This window comes from Poromitra crassiceps (genome assembly GCF_964638095.1).
Source record: "Poromitra crassiceps genome assembly, chromosome: 3".
NCBI classification, from domain to species: Eukaryota; Metazoa; Chordata; class Actinopteri; order Beryciformes; family Melamphaidae; genus Poromitra; species Poromitra crassiceps.
The window spans coordinates 53,308,839-53,329,370 of record NC_139625.1 but is presented as its reverse complement, the minus strand read 5'-3'; the positions used below and the strand labels follow the sequence as shown (position 1 = coordinate 53,329,370).

Below are 20,532 nucleotides of genomic sequence, written 5' to 3'. Positions count from 1 at the left end.
TTGTAGACAAATATGCATTTACTCTAAAGTATGTGATATCCAGTTTTTCCAGTCTGTGTTCCCAGAGACTCAAAGATATCCATCGATGCCGCCGCCGCCACTATAAAATGGGGGGGGGGGGAGACTCATATCCACGGTTGGTTGGAAAGCTCCTCTTGATTAAAAGACAGCCACAACCCTCTTCGGCTGGAGGACAAGACTTAGCTTTTAGGAGACGAGCTGGAACAGCAACCAAGCATTGATGAAAAGGAGGACAGTCATGACCAAAAACACAGTGCCTCTCTGAGTGTCTGAACTCATGATTGGTCAGGAACAAAACAAATATAATTAAAAAGGTTTTTTTCCCCCCTTGCATCAACTCCCCATAACTCACTTTGTACTGTTATGCTCACCTACTAGTCTCCCTTATCCTCTTACGGCTTCTGGTGCTTGTGTGACAAAGGTGAGCCGAGAGAGAGGCTGGGGGGGAGGGGGGGATTAAAACAGCCATCTGACAGGCTAGCTCCTACTGTAAACCATAAGCAGGGTTAAGAAATGAGATGGCACACTTGTTACAGACATGTTTAATGACATAAAAGTCAAATTTGCAAAAGGAAAAAAAACTTTATTACAAAGGAATTTACAAAGATCCTCAATTTCCAGAAAATAGGAAAGTATAAATCAAAGATGTCACTGGAAATAACAGAAGAAAAAAGGTATTATTTTACATTAAACTCTGAACAGTTGTGGTAAATGCATGCCATACCCGGGCCAAATACCAGTTCCATTTTTTACGCTATTTATTTTTTACTTGGAACAACAGATTCACCTCAATTGAATTTCAAATACTTTACTGTGAACAAATACTTTACTGAACAAATACTTACTGTGAACCTTACTTGCAAACTGTATTGGACTCAGATCTGTGCTGTGTGTATGTGTGTGTGTGTTACAGGTAGGGCCCCCAGCCCAGATACATCAGACAGAGCAGGTTGTGTGTGTGTTACATGTAGGGCCCCCATCCCATATACATCAGACAGAGCAGGTTGTGTGTGTGTTACATGTAGGCCCCCCAGCCCATATACATCAGACAGAGCAGGTTGTGTGTGTGTGTGTTACATGTAGGGCCCCCAGCCCATATACATCAGACAGAGCAGGTTGTGTATGTGTGTGTATTACAGGTAGGGCCCCCAGCCCAGATACATCAGACATAGCAGGTTGTGTATGTGTGTGTATTACAGGTAGGGCCCCCAGCCCAGATACATCAGACAGAGCAGGTTGTGTATGTGTGTATTACAGGTAGGGCCCCCAGCCCAGATACATCAGACAGAGCAGGTTGTCGTCAGTGGCCTCCTGTATGAGGTAGTGGACGTGTCCCTCTATGGACAGAGGCAGACCCAGTACTTTGTTCCGGCTCTTTATCACCCCCTGCAGACGCTGCTCGATGTCACACACATGGGTTTTAGCCTGGCAGAGATGGGAGGGTGGGGAGAAATGAGAGGAGTGAGATGCAGGAGTCCCTTTACAGTATGTTGAATGTTTGTATATCTGACTTGTGAATTATTTTATCCCCTGCCCTTTCCCTAAAGACGCGAACCTCTTTCCAGGCCATCCATCTACTGTAAATAAGAATTTGTCCTCAAGTTAAAATAAAGGTTAAATAAAAATGTTTAAAAAGTTATGGTGACGCTAATGAGGATAATGTGTTCAATATGTTGCCTAGGGATACAGACTCCTGGATGGTGGATGACTTGGTCTAATGTTAATCAACTTGATCGAGTACCGCAGAGATGACGTATTTTTGTAGGCGGAAGGCGGAAGGCCCGGACATGTTGGATCCTCAGGGGAAAAGTGAATGGGTTTTAGAATGGGGATTTCACCTAAATGCGTAAAATAAGGTCTGTGGTTAACAAAAGTTTATGGGATAGGTCATTTGTGGCCAGCAGAATAATCTTTTATCCTTTAAACTTTTATGACTTTTGAAGCGTTTTCTGAAAATCACACAAAAAACGACAACACACATTTACATTTCAAGTCATAAAAACTTTTGTTAACCACAGACCTTATTTCATGCATTGAAGCCTAATCCCCATTCACTTTTCCCTTGAGAATCCAACATGCTACTTCCTGCTAATGCTAATTCCTGCGGTGCTCTATTTGTATAGTTCTTTCCAAAGGTTTACAAAGTGGTTTACAAAGAAACAAGAGAAACAAGTCAAGGCAGTGATAGAGAGCACAGTAATAGAGAGCAGAGCACAGGGCACGAACACAACATTCATCTTTGTGTGTGTTGATGCCATGTACACACCTTTTCATTGACTATCTCTCCTGTCTCACTGGCCTGTGTTTTGGAAAGCCCCTTGGCTTGTTTGCTCCACTCCACCAGCGGGTCATGAAGGAAGGTCTTCAGAACACTGAGGGGAGAAAGCAGAAAGACAAGCGCTACGTTTCTAAACAGAGTTACTGTATAGATTTGTGCTTCTGTGTGAATATGGATTTGTCACTGTATTTGTAGTCTTTTTGTTGTTGTGTGTCAAATCAATCCCTTTCAGTCAGTCCAGATTTGGGATTTAATACATGATTCAGAGGCACATCCGTACCCTGTCAGATTATGAAACAAATCCATAAAGGGTTACTCCATTCCTCTGAGATTGAGTACACGTGTGTGTGTGTGTGTGTGTGTGCGTGCCTGCATGCGTGCGTGTGTGTGCGTGCATGCGCGTGTGCATGTACCTCATGAGGGGCTCTCTCTGGTCTCTCATCAGTCTCAGTGTGACCTCACAGGCCTGCCTGAACAGGCCCTCGGTGCCCATGGGTCCCATGGCGTGGACCATGTTCTGGGTCAGACGGAAGGGAACCACCTCCGGCACGTCGAACGTCTCCCCCTAGTGGAGAGGGGGGGGAGGGAAGGAGAGAAAGAGGGAATGCAGACGACAAGGAGAAAAGCAAAAGACCAAAGGTGAGGAACAAATTTAAAGGTTAATTGCAAAATATTACATTTTGAGAGATCCTCCCCTCCCCCTATAATGCAAGTGCCAGTGATTGAAAAATCTGTGTGAAATCTCCATTCCGAAACAACATAACTTCACAAACTAAAGTCTTAATATAGCAACCATCGTGCGATAAATAATTTTGAAGAGTAAGTGTTACATTTTGGAAATTATGGATACCTCATCAATAATTTCAAACCTCTTCAATTAAACAGTGAGCAAAATAATTTTTACATCGTTTAGATTTTTTTTACAGATAAAAATATAAATTTGACACAAACACAAACCTTGTTGAAGAGGCAGTTGAAGTCGACGTGAACACATTCCCCGGTGAATGAGTCGAAGAGGATGTTCTCTCCGTGGCGATCTCCCAGACCCAGGATGTAGCCCACCATGGACATGACAGCTGTGGAGCGACAGTATGCAGAGCGACTGCTGTACCTGCAAACACACACACAGGGGCAGGGGGTGGTATTACACATGAAACCTGCAAACACACACAGGGGCAGGGGGTGGTATTACACATGTACCTGCAAACACACACACAGGGGTTAGGGTTAGGGTATTACACATGAAAACCTTCCACTGATTCATCTATTTCTGAAACTCAAAGCCTCGTCTTCACATATAAAGTAAATGCCTAACCATAACCTAATCCCAATTTTAACCTTTTTTTGTTGTTATTTTTTGGGGGGCATTTTTGCTTTTATTCAATAGGACAGTATATTGACAGGAAAGCAGGGAGAGAGAGAGAGGGGAGGATATGCAGGTCAGATTGGAACCTGGGTACCTGGGAACCTTAATGGTACGCGTTCTACCAGGTGAGCCATCGGAGTGCCCCCCAATTTTAAGCCTAAACTGGAGCCTTTTCAAGTTGAAGACCAGCAAAAAAGTTATACTTTATTATATCCAGAACTCATACTGGTACTCTCAAATATAGTAACATAAGCACACAGACACAAATGCACAAAAATTAAGCTTGTGGACAAGAGTTGTAGAAATTGTGGCCTGTGATTGTAGGTGAGCTTTGCAGCGGGTCGTACCATGATGTGGGGTCGGGGAAGTTCCGGAGAAACCACTCGTGGAAGACGGGGGGATGTCGAGTGCACAGCACCTCCTTATGGATGTGCAGCTTCTCCTCAAAGGTAGCCGTCTTAGGAAGAATCAGCTTCCTCAGCTCCTTACCTGATAGGTTGACACCTGGGGGGCGTGCACACACAAATAACAAGATCCAATTATTACATCATATTCAGTTTGGTAAAAGTTTGATTGTTTATTTCTACCTCTATATTACAGGGTTTGGTTGGAACATTGTGTGTGTGTGTGTACCTCTCTCCTTGTAGAGCTTGGTGAGAATGTGTCGTAGTCCGGCGGTGTTGTTGACCCACTCGATGATGCCACACTCCTCGTTTAAGGGAATCACAGCGTAGGTCCGGATGTGTAGCTCCCTCCGCCTCGACTCAGCATCTTTACGCAGGCACTACACGCACAGACGCACGCGCGCGCGCACGCACGCACGCACGCACGCACACACACACACACACACACACACACACACACACACACACACACACACACACACACACACACACACACACACACCTTGTTGATTTTTGATTGAAACGAAACGATTTATTTCAAACAGTTAAAACAATACATAAAGTGAAAAAAACAGTAAACATACCAGTCTAATAGACTTCATCAAAGGGAAAATACGTAAACTCAAAACATAAAAAAGGCGAACTGTTTGAAAAGGGGCAGGAAGAAGCCTAGGCTTATCGAGTCCTGCCCCCAAATCATTCATAAACAAATTCATACATCCCTTTATATGCATATCCCAACTCTCCCGCTCCTCCACACACGCTCATGTATACATGTATACACATACATACATACATATATATACACAAACGTACACAAACTTACCCGTACACACACAATGTCATAAATCCACCCACATATCCCTATCAATACTTATTCCTAATAATACATTCCAATATTACCCCAAAAACCCAATGCTTTGATCTTAACTTGTGTTGAACCAATGCATCTAAGAATTTATCCAATATGCACAACAATTCTTTACATAATGTATATTATAATATAATATACATCATGCACACCATATATTATACATTATATGCATAATAACTTCATTGCACATACAATAATTTTTATACATATATGTATATTAATGTACAGAATACACATCCGACCAGGCACACACACCCACCAATAACACAGTAATACTCTACCAGGAAGAAAAAAGGACATTGTCAAAAAACAAGAAGAATCCGAGTAACTCAAGATTCAAGATTCAATGTATTTCTTGATTAAATATTTTTTTAAATTAGATTTGAAAATGGAGATATTAGAACTTTTTTTGATCCTGTCATCCAGTCTGTTCCAAAGAGTCACCCCATAGACTGTAATGCACATGCTCTTAAGAGTAGTGCGAGCACACGGCTGTTTCAAATTATATTTACCTCTTAAATCATAGCATCCTTCTCTGTCTGCAATTTATTTTTGAATATTACCAGGAAGTAGATTGTTCCTCGCTTTGAACATAATTAGTGCGGTTTTCGAATCAATCAAATCCATCAGTTTCAATGCATTTGACTTTATAAATAGTGCGTTAGTGTGTTCCAAATAACCTACCTCAGCCACATTGATTGATAACATCTTCACCAATAATATGGATGGAAAATTGGTGAGCGGCTTGTTGCTCAATGATGTTAGCGATCACTTGCCGGTTTTTTGTAGTCTTTTACTGTGAACACTCAGTTAAAAAGGAGAAAAGAAAGGCCACCTTCAGGAGACTTAAGACGGAGGAAGCACTAAATGCTTTTAAGGATGACCTATTAACTCAAAACTGGAAAACTGTGTATGGAGCAGTGGACGTTGACACAGCCTATGATTCTTTTCTAAAAACATTCCTTTTATTGTATGACAAGAACTGCCCAATGAAACAAATTAGGAAGAAATCCAGCAGAACAGACAGCCCCTGGATTACTAAAGGGCTGACGAATGCCTGTAAAAAGAAGAACACCCTCTATAGAGAATTCATAAATAGTAGAAAGATCGAAGCAGAAATTAAATATAAAAAATATAAAAATAAATTAATAGATATTATTAGAAAATGTAAAAAGGATTATTATAATAAAATACTTGATGATAACAAAAATAATACGAAGGGGACATGGAGGATATTGAACAGAATCATAGGCAGAGGGTCAACAAATATTGCCTTCCCTGATCACTTCATTGAAAATGACGTTAAAATTACAAACATGAATCATGTGGTTGAAGATTTCAACAGCTTTTTTGTGAAGCAATTCAAGCACCTTGAATTGCCTTTGTGTATGAAAGGTGCTATATAAATAAAATTTGACTTGACTTGACTTGACTTGACTTGAATGTGGGGCCTAATCTGGCAAAGGAAATTAAGCAGACAGAGGAGGGAGGCTTTGCCCAATACCTTGGAGAAAGTAACCCTCATTCTATTTCCTTGAGAGAGGTCGAGAGAAAGGAAATCATTGACTGTGTCCACAAGTTGAAAAACAAAATGTCCACGGATGAGAATGGAGTTGACATGGCTCTAATAAAAAGAGTAATTATTGCAATAGCTGACCCATTGAGGTATATTTTCAATCTCTCTTTCAAAACAGGCTCTTTTCCTAAGAAGATGAAAACTGCTAAAGTGATTCCGATATACAAGGCTGGTGATAAACATCTATTCACCAACTACAGGCCAGTCTCCTTACTCTCGCAGTTTTCAAAAATACTAGAAAAACTTTTTGTTGAGCGGAGGGACAATTTCATTGATAAACATCAGTTGCTTATTGATAGTCAGTATGGTTTTAGAACAAACCGATCAACCTCTATGGCCTTGATGGAGTTGGTTGAAGAATTAACCAACTTCATTGATAAAAGGAAGTATGCATTAGGAGTATTTATAGACTTAAAAAAAAGCATTTGATACAATTGATCATGACATCCTAGTAAAGAAAATGGAGAGGTATGGTATTAGAGGAGTGGGCCTCAACTGGCTGAAAAGCTACATTGAGAGCAGACAGCAATTTGTACAGTTAGGTGATTTCAGATCTACTTGCTTAGAAATGACATGTGGGGTGCCACAAGGTTCAATTTTAGGTCCAAAATTGTTCATATTGTATATTATGACATCTGTAGAATATCAAATATTTTGAGATTTGTTGTTTTTGCAGATGACACCAATATTTTTTGCTCTGGAGAGAATCTGCATCAGTTATTGGAGGTTGTCTCATCAGAAATGGGAACACCCCAGCCGTAGTAAAGATCGATAATGTTGATCTAGAAAGAGTTTTTGAGAACATTTTTTGGGGGATAATCTTGGACCATAACTTATGTTGGAAACCCCACGTTAAGTTTGTATGCTCTAAACTGTCAAGAAATATTGGTGTCCTAGGTAAAACTAAAAACATTCTGAACCTGAACTCACTGTACATGCTGTACTGCTCTCTTATTTTACCCATCCTGAATTATTGTGCGGAAGTCTGGGGGAATACCTATAAAAGTACCCTTCATACATTATGCACACTAAGGAGTGTTCCTCAGGTGGTCTTTAGGTTTACACATCATGGTGTAGCTCTGCCCATCAGAGCCCTCTTTTCATTCTATGTTTAGAGTGCAATAACACATTTTACACACACATTCAGTACACTCACACTTCGGCATGTAAATCAGCAAACATACCACTAGCCCCCCATTCATACAAGTTATTTCATGCAGAGCAAAATAAAAAATAATCACACAACACTGATACACATGACCCCGCGCGCACGCGCACACACACACACACACACACACACACACACACACACACACACACACACACACACACACACACACACACACACACCTTGTTGATGAGGCAGTTGAACTCCATGAGTCTGCAGTCCTTCCTTAGGTCGTCTTTAGGTTTACACATCATGGTGTAGCTCTGCCCATCAGAACCCTTCAGAATGATCTTCTTAGGCTTCTGTAAGGAGGCCAGGATCTCAACCTACACACACGTGCACACACACACACACACACACACACACACACACACACACACACACACAGGCTAGGGTTATACTTGTCATTTGTGACAATCAGATTTGTGTGAGCGGTTTTGAAGATCCAATCGCAATGCGAGTAAAATCAGATTTGTGTTCATGCAGATCCGTCACTTCAAGCATCCTGTGAAAGACTGGAAGTGGGCAAACCATACAACGATAAACTTCACACTTATGACTTTACTACTACTAAGAGATGAAGGAGGTGCCCGGCCTGGAATCACCCCACAGGGCCTTAGACCTCCATGCACCAAAGGGTCTTTCAATACTGCGGTGTAGCACTGACTCTATTGCAGCGGATTGGGCGTGATCAACCCTTCCGCGGGCTACGTTGCAGACAGAGTAGGAAGGCTGATCCGTGGCTGCTTCTGGGACACGGGTCGGGGGCGTAATCGGCCTCGGCTGGGTCTACTGGGCGAGGGTGTATGATATTGACAGACCCGAAACACCCCACGACCCCAGTTAACATCACTGATGACGCGTCCCAGCGGCTGCACCCCGCAACATGACCGCTCTCCCTCTTTGTTTAATCACTTGAAATCCACTCACAAAGTGGTCTATGACCAAGCAATAAACGCTAAACGAACAAAAAGACAAAGCCCCATCTAGTTACTCCTGCCTCCGCAAGTCCGCAACACAGTCATCGATTCAGGACACACTTTACAATGCGACCGCATATTCAACAGCTAACGAGCTCACAGATACACATTAACAATAGCCGCCCTATTATGAACCTAAATGTGTTATTGTAAGTCACTTTGGATAAAAGCATCTGCCAAATGAGAAATTTAATGTAATGTAAACGAACGTTACTCAATAGCGTTGTCATTTGGTTAGTTTTGATGAAATATGAAAGCACTAATTTGCTGTCTGCAACATATGTCCCGACTGTTTTCATTCCATTAAACAACGGTAAATAAATACCGTTTTCACTGATTGATCACAGATCACACGTCATTTTCTGTGACACTATTTTGGCTAGTGTGAGGTTTAAGGACTACTAGTTCAGATGTTTACCAACATATTGAATGTAGATTAATAGTTGCAGTTGGTTGTGGCAGTTCACTGCAACATAGTAGGCCTGCACTGTATATTTATTTTAGTTTTTATTTTATTTCTAAATCTCTGCACTTTCATTATTTATTTTCACTTATTTATTTATTTTCAATTATATCTAAAATCCAAAGACATCCAATGTTAAAAAGAAAAGCCAGTGTCAATGTTCAATAAATTCGTGATGTTCTCAATGTCAATGAGTAATCGTGTTAAATAATCGTGATCTCAATATCAATCAAAATAATCGTGATTATGATTTTTGCCATAATCGAGCAGCCCTAGATGTATATTTGAACCCAAGATACCATATAATTATGGTATTTAAAGATATATAAAGCATTTTTATAGCATTTAAAAAGATCACAGCCACAGACTCAGTTATAAGATATGAGCTAATTTGAGTTGTACTGGACTTATTTTCAGTACCTTTTTAGTGACACTATTTTTGCTCATCTTCCTCCACAGAGGCATCAGAGGAGACTAGGGATTCAATGTCTTAACCAAGGACACGTTCAGGGACACTTGTCATCACTTGTTATCAGTCATGTATGATTGAACCTGGGGCTTTCTGGTTACAAAACATTCTCTCTTATCACTAGCCACTAGGAGGCAAACTCCCCCCCTAAAACAGTAGAGTTGGTGACACACAAAAAGTGAATTATCAGCTTCGTGAAACAGCCTCCTTCTCAATGTCTTACAGAGTCTTGGAAGCCGGCGAGATAGGCCCAGTGTCCTGGGAAGGCGTCGTGCTGTGCGTTGGACCCACCAGTGCAGGGCAGCGTGGGGATGAGCACCGCCTGCAGAGGGATCAGGATCTGGCTGAAGGTCTGCTCCTCCACCAGACGCTTCAGCTGCTTGAAGTGGACGCTCATACTGAGGGTGGTGCTGTTACCATCCACCTGGAAGACACATCCACACATACAAACACACTTCAGCTGCTTGAAGTGGACACCCATACTGAGGGTAGTGCTGTTACCATCCACCTGGAAGCAGAGATGCTCACAAGTCATTTTTTGCAAGTCCAAGTCAAGTCTCATGTCTTTGGTCACACGTCCAAGTCAAGTCTCAAGTCTCTTATGGATGTGGATGAGCATTCTATCATCTGCTGGGTCACATCTGGTCTGCATACAGTACACTGCATAGTTAAAACTAAGGGATTCAAAGCATGTACTGCAATATCCTCACTCACTTATTAGCAGAGTGTCAGCATTGATTAGTTGACCTTATTACAGTATTAGAAGACATTTATTTAATGTTAATGCACCAAAAAAGTAGAAAACAAATGAAAAAGATTGTTGTTCACAAGTCACAAATCACGAGTCCAAGTCGAGTCTCAAGTCAAGTCTCAAATCACTGTGTGTGCGACGTGCGACTCGAGTCGTCACAAGTCCAAGTCCCCATCTCTGCCTGGAAGAAACACATCCACACACGTGTCATTCTACTGTACATATCACTCATACAGTAAAGGTCCTTACACATCGGGTACAAAGCGTTTTTTTCCGTGCGATTAATTCGGCCGTCAATAATATTTTCCGAACCTATATCAGTCAATGCAACCGTGCATACCAACGACGAAGTTTCGCTGAGCGTTATTGCGGCATTTATTTTTTCGGACCACGGTCGATTTTTCAGAAATTCGCTTTCGACGTGTACACATCTGTGGCTGTGATTGACAGGTGGGTCAAAATTCAATTTTGTGCTGTATATTTGCATCGCTCTTGGTGTGTAACAGCCTTTATACTTAAAGCTGCATTCAGCGATGTTTTTGTGTTAAGATAAATGTTAAATAGCTCTATATTCTGACAGTAATCACTGAAATAGAGTGTTTGGTCAGTAACTTGGAACCCCCAACCCCCCGCTGTCCTTTATCTCTCTCCTGTAGCCCTGCATGCAGGGCAGACGTATCTCCGCAACCGTAACTCGTAGAGACTCACGGATGGCGGTGTTGTATTTAGGGTGAGAAAATACAGTCCAGGCATCGCGATATGACCTTCCATTACCCAGAAAATGTAAACATTTCTGTGATTGGATAAAAAATTTGGCGTCGACCTCCCACTATCCGATTTCCTGTTTCCGCTGACGAGCGTTCATAGCGAAAGACACTGAAAGAGAGTAGTCTCACGTCGTCAGACCCAACATCGCACGTCAGCAAGCTTCCAGCGACTTGCATCTACGGTTGGCTACTAAGAGACTAGAAAGAGAGAGACCGCTATAAATATAAGAATATAATATATAAGAGTTCCAGTCACGAACGCTAGCGGATATAAGAGTTCCGGTTTGGACATTTAGCCTTCAAAATAAAAGCGCTATGCAACCACGTACTATTTTTAATGATTTAGGCTAAAATAAGCCCATACAAATACCAAAATAGCTCTTTTTTTACAGCGACGTGCACCTCCTTGCTAGCATAAAATTGTTTAACGGGAAGTCGACAACCGGCTACCACTGAGAATAATGGGAAAGGTCAAAGTCCTGGAAAAAGGTGAATATAACAATAAATGGAGAAACTTTAATTATTAAACCAATGTGTTTCAACAAAAATGCATTCATTAGGGCAAACACACAGACCATTGATTATCTGAAGATAAGTGATGTTATGTTCTACTACAGTATGTAATGGGATTGGAAAGTGTGTGTGTGTGTGTGTGTGTGTACCGGCTTGTTGCAGAGCTCCAGCAGCTTGTCAGTCAGCCTGTTAGCATCTCCGATGAACTTCCCCAGAGATTCTTTGAGACTGACGGCCTTCTTAAGGATCTCATTACAGCGGTTCATACGCATGGGGTAGGACGACTGAAACACATGGGCACGCACACGCACACGCACACACACACACACACACGCACACACACACGCACACACACACACACACACACACACACACACACACACACACACACACACACACACACACACACACACACAAGGGCATACATTATTTTATGCAAATTAAATCCAATAGGCCTTTGAGGCATTGAAACAAGCAGGCTTTAGATAATGACACAAATCATTTTTGCCTCGTCTCATATGGAATGTGTAGTGGTTAATTGAGGAATTTAACGTTGATCATTGAACCATTGTGAAATGACAGATAATAGGAGAAGACAAACAAGCACAAGCGTCCACACACACACAGTTGTGATTAAAATGCAGTGATTGAAACCAGCAATCTTCATTTGATCTCTGCCTTGAGGGGTTAAACCACACACACACACACACACACACACACACACACACACACACACACACACACACACACACACACACACACACACACACACACACACACACACACACACACACACACACACACACACACACACACACACACACACACACACACACACACACACACACACCTACCTTGGAGACCGCGGTCATGAGCCACATGGCCTGCTGAGGGTAGGCCAGCAGGACCTTGGCGACAATGGCCATGAGGACGGAGAAGACGTTGTTGCTGGAGTGACACACCCTGGAGATGAGCTGGGAGAAGGCGGTCAGGAACTGGTAGGGCGCCAGGCGCTCGCAGTTGTCGCTCATCTCCGCGTTGATTTTACCCAGCTCCTCCAAACGCACCTGTGTGTCTCTGTCTGCTCGCCCGGCTGCAGCGTGCCAGGACACGGAGAGGGAGAAATATATTTGGTATATTTGTAGCCACACTTTCAAGGAAACAGCATGAACAACTCACCTTACCATTTTGATTGTCTTATTAATTATCACATGTACAGGGTTTGGGTTGTTTGCTATGGAAAAAAATCTAACTATGGAGTTTTAACGTGTATTAATCATGCAATACATAGTCTTGTTTGGCCATGTCAATTTTTTTATATTTTTCTGTCTCCATCATAAAACGTTAAGAATGATTAGCTCTTCAGTGCCAACAGGCGTAAAGAAAGACTGTGAATTAGCTGTGGTCTGCATGCATCTCAATGGCCTGTGTGTATCTCCTTTTGACTCTTGCACACACTATTAGGCCACCTACCTTTCTCACACTCGTACACTTTGGCTCCAAAATCAAGCCAGAGTGACAGCATCCGAGGCATGGCCTGATAGATGTACTGGTTTCCAAACTGCAAGGCTCTGCGGGGGGGAACAAATCAGTTCACTGCCTAACTGAGACTAAGGTTTTCAGTTCAAAACTATGAGGTTCTCATTCCTTCACAATCACAATAATGGTTTTAACAAAAAAAATATATATACGCAAACAAGTTGCTCTTACTTTCCAAAGAACATCACAATGTATTTGATGAGCTTTCCCTGTTTCTCTAGCTTGTTGTCAGTCACCATGGGCATGACTTTGTCATAGTACTTGGCCAGGTAGAAGTTCCCATCCTCCCATTCTGGCAGAAGGATGGTCACATCCTGACAAACAGACAAAACAAGACCAGACTCTGTTAACAGAGTAACATTTGCAGGGATTTTAGGCCCTGCTGTTCATTTTGCCACCTGTTGCTGGGAGAATTGCCCATCTGCATTGCCCACATAATTATCTCTACAATCTCTAGTAATAGCAGTAAGTGTGGGGATTTTTATGTTTGTGAAAACTGATGTTTGTGAAAACATGATCAGTCCGATCATGTTTTATCAAAGCTTATGACTAAAAAACAAACAAACCAAAAGATAACATTTATTTTTCCTCAGTCTAGCATGCCCTTCCAGGCTAGTACCTTGTATGCCTTCATGATGGCGTTGGACTCAAAGTTGGCCGTCTCCTCCATGAAGCGTCCCACCAGCAGCATGGCCTTGCCTTTGGTCTGCAGGCTGCGAGGGTCGCTCAGTGGCTGCTCGTCAGGGAAACACTGGGCCACGCCCTTCTGGAGGACGATCAGGGCCTGGTGTACATCCCCCTGACAACAGACCCACACACAGTTTGCTATTTGCGTTGTGTGTGTGAGTGTTTCCGTGTGTACAGTATGTGTGTCGATCACATTTTTGAAAATTTAACCAAACTGAATTGTCACTACTGCATAATCAATTCAAAATGTCATGGGCGTCCGGGTAGTGCAGCGGTAGATTCCCCCGCGTACCAACACATGGGTCACAGGTTCAAGCCCCCGTGTTTCCTCCGGCTTGGTCGGGCGTCCATACAGGCACAATTGGCCGTGTCAGCGGGTGGGAAGCCAGATTAAGGATATGTGTCCTGGTCACAGGGAGCGGGGGGAAACTGGGGAATAGCGTGATCCTCCCACACGCTACGTCCTGCTGGTGAAACTCCCCGCTGTCAGGGGAAAATAAGCGGCTGGCGACTGCACATGTATCGGTAAAATTGCACAGATAGGCTTTACATTGAATGTTTTTGTTGAATTGAGGTTTTTTGAAGGCAGAGCTATTGTTGAGTCTGTTTTCAATTTAGTTATTGGACTGCAGAGTTAAATTATTTCATAAAGATGTTTAAAATGTTTAAGAAGATGTTTGAAACAAGTATAAAGGATAAAGATGTTTTATAATATAAAAAAAATAAAGATAAAGATGTTTACAACATTTTTGCAACTAATTTTCTTTCTTTCTTCAGGGTTCATTCTCAGTTATTTTACTCAAAATGCAATATGCACGTGTCTCAAATCAATGCTAATTGAATGAGTGAGTATTTAGATGTGTCTGCTCCTGTACTGACTGATCTGAAAGATTAGTAGTGGTGTACCTTGGACCAGAGGCACTTGGCCTTCTCGGTGAGCAGCTCAGCCAGGTGTGTGTTCGGTGCATTCAGCAGAGCGTTGAAGGCCGTCTGGTGGTGTCCCGCCTTCCTGGCCACCCGGGCACTCTGCAGCCAGCACTCCCCCACCAGCTCCTGACACACCGGCCTGGGGCACAAGCACAGGGCCCAGACGGCTCAGCATCGCTCTTGTTCCATCTACATTTGAGCCATTAGCTAAAATTTGCATCAGATAAGGCAGTAAACATGCTCTCCCCCTTGTATGATGCAGCCCTCCTTACAGCCAATTAATAACAAATAGTTAACCTTGTTTTGACCTGGAATTGTTGTATCTCCTTAAGTACAAGAAGAACAACATTGTCTTTTAACCAAGACAAGATGAACTGGAAATAAGTAGAAAATCAATTCAGCTCCCCTTCAATCGCATCAATTAAAGCTTTTATTGAGTAGCATTCACCTGCCTCCAAGAGTAGCTGAATTTGTACCTCCCTTAAGAAAATCAGTGTAGTTTTGAAAATGCTGAAGTGTAGTGATGAGATGCATAATTTCCCCCATTTTTTCTAATCAAAATCAGAGCACCGCAGTCTGAAATATTGTGTGTGACGGATGAACAAATGAATGAAGAACAGACAGAAGGAGACAATGAGTGAGACAATGAATATAATCACTAAGATAACAAGTGAGTGAGTGAGAAGTTCAAGGTTCTGAGTAGGGATGTTCATTTTGAAAACTTTCCAAAATTGATAATCGGTGAAAATTAACGATCAATTATCGATTATCGATCATATTAATACTTAGATTTTTTTTTTTTTTTTACAAAATGAATGCCTATGGCAGAAAATATGAAAGACAACGTGTTCTCCTCAATGAACTCTTTATTTCAATGTGTCTCCTCTCCAACACTGCTGTCCCCGGCGCATGTCCCCTTAACGATCAATTATCGATTTTCGATAATTGATGAACATCCCTAGTTCTGAGTGACAGCGCTCAGACAGCTTTTATTTCATAAAGAAATATAAAGGTAGAACATTGTTTTCTTCCCTAAGTCAGGAAGATATTACTGTAGAAGAGGAGTAAGATATGAAAGAGGGATGTAGAAAATAACTCAATACAACTGAAAAGTAGGTTGTGTGTGTCTCTGTCCATCCTCACCCTGATCCCAGGCTGAGCAGGGCGCGACGGAGGGCCAGGATTGGCTCCTTGGCCCTGAAGGAATTCTGTGTCATCTCCAGCCGATCTGACCAATGATGATGATGATGGGGCAGCTGGCTGAGGCTGGGGCCGGAGCCATCTTTCTGCTTCTGCAGCTCAGTAAAAGTGTGCTCCATCTCACTCAGCATTTGGAGTCTACATAACCCGCCCCCACACACACACACACACACACACACACACACACACACACACACACACACACAAATACAGCAAAAAAATCAGAGAACGACAAATAACATGCAAAACACTCAACAACACAGACACATGACCAGGAAGACAGGCAGACAGAAACACACACCTGACGATGTACTCGTATCCTCTCTGGTAGGTTCCACACTCGTAGCTGGCGGCAGACAGAGGGACGACCTGCTCCTTCCTCACCAGCTTCAGCTTCCCATAGAAGGTCTCTGCATCCTGCTGCTTAGCAGCCAACAGCATCTGGCCCATACGCACACCCCACGTACTGGACTGACGGTCTGGAGACACAGTGACAGGCCAATACAATAACCATACACACCCCGCAAAGTATTTGTACTTCGTTACTTCCCATCTCTGGCGACCAACGTACAAAGTTGCCTAGTGCAACGTTAACGGGTGTGTGTGCGCGTGGGTGTGTGTGCGTGCATGTGCTCACCAGAACACAAATAATCCTCCAGCAGGTCCCATTTACTGAGCTTCCAGGCTGCCTCCACTCTGTAGGCGTTCAGCTCCGATTTCCACTGGGGCCTAAATGTGCACACAAAGCTCAGTTCACATGGTAAAGTAAACATTTGGGTCAAATTGGCAAATACATTGAATGTACAGAAATGTGTCCATTTAATGTCCTTGTATTATCTCATTGAGTCTCAATGTATAAAACATGCCACTAATTAAGAAACCATAGTTATCTGATGATAGTAAATACATTTCAACAAGTGTTATGGTGAATAGAAAACAATGGATTCAGCCTCCACCTTACCTTTGGATCAGGGTAACAATTTGTATTTGTATTTGTATTTGTGTGTGTGTGTTTGTGTGTGTGTGTGTGTGTGTGTGTGTGTGTGTGTGTGTGTGTGTGTGTGTGTGTGTGTGTGTGTGTGTGCGTGTGTCTCACTTGTTGGCCAGTACTCCATTGACCTGAGTGATGACAGTGGACAGCTGTCCCAGGCCGAGCATAGAGGTCATCACTCCATGGTAATGACCAATCTACACACAAGGGAACAAGTGATAGAAATAGATTGACCCCCTACCCCCAAAAAACAAAAACAAAACAGCCGATCGAAACTGACCGCTGACCATCACCACTCATCTTTTAGTCAACCAGTCACAGTAATACAGTAGCTTAAGGGCGCCCAGACCTCGCGGACAATCCTCTCCATTAAATTGAAGAGTGGCGCCCTGCTGACTAACCCCAAAGAGATAAACGATCGTTTTAGGGAGTTTTACAGTGAACTCTACTCATCTAAGTGCGATGCCGGTCAATCTGATTTGAACGACTTTTTCGACCCTCTTGAAATACCCAAACTTAGTGACGCTGCCAGAGAAGACTTACTCTGATTTTACATTGGAAGAAATAACCTCAGCCATTAAATCATTCCCAACAGGCAAAGCAGCTGGGCCGGATGGATCCGGTGCAGAGTTCTATAAGAAATTCTGCGACATTCTCGCCCCACTCCTCCTCAGAATGACAACTAGCTCTAAGAAGGATAAACTAATAAAACATTGTATGAAGCTAACATCTCCCTCATTTTAAAAAAGGGAAAGGAGGAAGTAGACCCGGCCAGCTACAGACCCATAGCGCTCCAGAATTTTGACAGAAAGGTAATAACTAAAACGCTGGCTACCCATTTGAATAAGTATCTGTCATCCATCATTCACCCCGACCAGGTTCTCTTTCTTTAATATCAGGCGCCTTCTCAACACCATGTACAGTATGCAGATCACAGTAAGACCAGCGGTGCAGCGATTTTGTCACTCGACGCACAGAAGGCGTTCGATCAAGTTGAGTGGCCTTATATATTCGAGTCACTGCATAGATTTGGATTTGGTGATTCATTCATATCCTGGGTAAAGCTCATATATGCTAGTCCAACATGTTCAGTTATAACCAATGGTGATAAGTCAACCGGGTTTCCATTATTTTGCTCGGTCCAGCAGGGCTGCCCTCTCTCGCCGGCCCTCTTCGCCGTTGCACTCGAGCCCCTTGCCTTAAAAAATACGTGGCCACCCAAGTATTGCAGGCCTGGAGGTCAGAGGTATTGAGACGCGTATTAGTTTGTACGCTGATGACGTAATATTATACCTACATGACTCAGAGAAATCGATCCCCCCCCTTCTAGAATTGATCACCTCCTTCGGTAAGCTGTCTGGATACACAATCAACTGGACAAACAGTGATTTTATGCCCCTCTGATGTTTTCACTCCTGGTTTCCTGGAAAATCTCCCATTCAAATTAGCAAAGGACCACCTCACCTATCTTGGCTTGACCATACCAAGAGATCTCAAACTAATATTTAAGTTGAATTTTGACGATTTTGTTTCAAAACATAAACAATGTATAGAAAACTGGAAAATACTCCCTTTGTCCATGATTGGCTGCATACATTCAGTTAAGATGGTTTCACTTCCAAGGTTCCTCTATCTGTGTCAAAACCTTCCCATCTTCCTTACTTCGGCTTTCTTCAAAAACCTGGACTCCATAATCCTGTCCTACATTTGGAATTATAAGAACCATAGAATTTCGAAGATTCACTTCCAAAAACCCAAGTCTGTAGGAGGGTTGGCCCTACCAGTGTTTAGGCACTATTACTGGGCTGCTAATGTCAGGGCTCTGATGTTTTGTTGGCAAGGGACTCCTGGCAGTTTAACTTGTGGGCCCCCCTGTGGCTAAAAATGGAGGCCAGCTCTGTCGCCGGCTCCTCTCTGCCAGCTATGCTATTTGCTAAGCTGGAGCAGCCTGGGACTTTACAAAATTTAGGTTTTGTTGTGAAAAACTCTCAGTCAGAATTCTAAACCAAGTTAGGAGGGCTTTGAGTCTACCAGATGTTTCTGTCCTCACACCAGTTTGTTTTAACCATTCTTTTTTATCTCCATGGTCAGACAGGAACTACCACGTCTGGAGTGAGAGGGGGCTGGTTTCCATCAGATACCTATACATAGATGGTCATTTCGCATCCTTTGATCTTCTGAGGAGGACATTTGAATTGCCCAACACACACTGGCTTAGATACTTACAAGTCAGAGACTATGTTCGATCCAAGATTCGTGACTTTGCAGTTCTCCCAAATGAACATGCTTTTTTTTTATGTTTTCTTAGCTCCCCTCATTCCAGGCATCTTATTTCTAGATTTGTGTGTCTGTTTGATGATTGCATCAGGGCCCCCACTGAGAGGATTAGGGAGGCGTGGCAGGAGGAACTTGGTGTTGTCCTGTCTGAAATGATATGGGACAGGAGTCTGTCTGTGGTCCAACTCTGCTCAATTAACAGCAGACACCAGCTGATCCAATTTAAAGTCACTCACCGTCTTCATTACTCCAAGTCTAGGTTGCACAAGATCTACCCCTCTGTCTCATCACTATGTGATAGGTGTCAGGTGTTGGTAGGTACACTATCCCATGCTTTTTGGTTTTGCCCTTCGCTATCTGGATTCTGGGCCAAAATATTTGATTGGTACTGTAAGGCCTATAAAACTAGAACGACCGCAACGCGGACTTATGCCTCCGCCATTAGTTCATTCTTGAGTCCAAATCGCAATTTGAAGCAAATTGGAAGAAATTCCGTCAAGGCGCTCCTGTGATGTTGCGTTACAGAGCTTGGAAATTGGGTGTGTGAGGTCACAGTGACCTTGAACTTTGACCACCAAAATGTAATCAGTTCATCCTTGAGTCCAAGTGGACGCTTGAGGCAAATTCGAAGAAATTCTATCAAGACATTCCTGAGATATCGCGTTAACAAGCTTGAAAATGGCATTCGAGAGGTCACAGTGACCTCGACCTTTGATAACCAAAATGGAATCAGTTCATTCTTGCGTCCAAGTCGATGTTTGAGCCAAATCAGAAGAAATTCTATCAAGCCGTTCTTCAGATATTGCGTTAACCAACTTGGGAATGGCGTTCGTTCGTGAGGTCACAGTGACCTTGAAGTTTGACCACCAAAATGTAATCAGTTCATCCTTGAGGCCAACTTAATGTTTGAGGCAAATTTGATGAAATTCCGTCAAGGCATTCCTGAGATATGGCGTTAAAAAGCTTGAAAATGGCGTTGGAGAGGTCACAGTGACCTTGACCTTTGATCACCAAAATGTAATTCATTCATCCTTGCGCCCAAGTCGACGTTTGAGCCAAATTGGCAGAAATTCCATCAAGCCGTTCTTGAGATAGCGCTTTAACGAACTTGGGAATGGCATTCTTGAGGTCACAGTGACCTTGACCTTTGACCACGAAAATCTAATCAGTTCATCCTTGAGTCCAAGTCGATGTTTGAGGCAAATTTGATGAAACTCCGTCAAGGCATTTCTGAGATGTTGCGCTAACAAGCTTGAAAATGGCGTTCGAGAGGTCACAGTG

At 42.8% G+C, this 20,532-nt stretch overlaps 1 protein-coding gene across 1 annotated transcript in view; it reads right to left on the bottom strand.

The window, feature by feature from the left end:
* Positions 1 to 673: 673 nt before the first annotated feature.
* atr (ATR checkpoint kinase) overlaps positions 674 to 20,532 on the bottom strand; it is a gene marked incomplete at its 5' end in the record, with an annotated part of 56,105 nt that continues 36,246 nt past the window's right edge. Inside the window, 18 exons of the mRNA XM_083632489.1 lie at positions 674 to 1,446; positions 2,288 to 2,393; positions 2,713 to 2,864; positions 3,257 to 3,410; positions 4,013 to 4,169; positions 4,299 to 4,449; positions 7,870 to 8,013; positions 9,823 to 10,023; positions 11,780 to 11,914; positions 12,485 to 12,723; positions 13,104 to 13,201; positions 13,341 to 13,483; positions 13,789 to 13,968; positions 14,763 to 14,922; positions 15,927 to 16,121; positions 16,285 to 16,462; positions 16,621 to 16,712; positions 17,080 to 17,171. Of these exons, the coding sequence (XP_083488615.1) occupies positions 1,273 to 1,446; positions 2,288 to 2,393; positions 2,713 to 2,864; positions 3,257 to 3,410; positions 4,013 to 4,169; positions 4,299 to 4,449; positions 7,870 to 8,013; positions 9,823 to 10,023; positions 11,780 to 11,914; positions 12,485 to 12,723; positions 13,104 to 13,201; positions 13,341 to 13,483; positions 13,789 to 13,968; positions 14,763 to 14,922; positions 15,927 to 16,121; positions 16,285 to 16,462; positions 16,621 to 16,712; positions 17,080 to 17,171 (2,751 nt within the window). The 3' untranslated portion in view covers positions 674 to 1,272. The remainder of the gene's footprint in view (positions 1,447 to 2,287; positions 2,394 to 2,712; positions 2,865 to 3,256; positions 3,411 to 4,012; positions 4,170 to 4,298; positions 4,450 to 7,869; positions 8,014 to 9,822; positions 10,024 to 11,779; positions 11,915 to 12,484; positions 12,724 to 13,103; positions 13,202 to 13,340; positions 13,484 to 13,788; positions 13,969 to 14,762; positions 14,923 to 15,926; positions 16,122 to 16,284; positions 16,463 to 16,620; positions 16,713 to 17,079; positions 17,172 to 20,532) is intronic.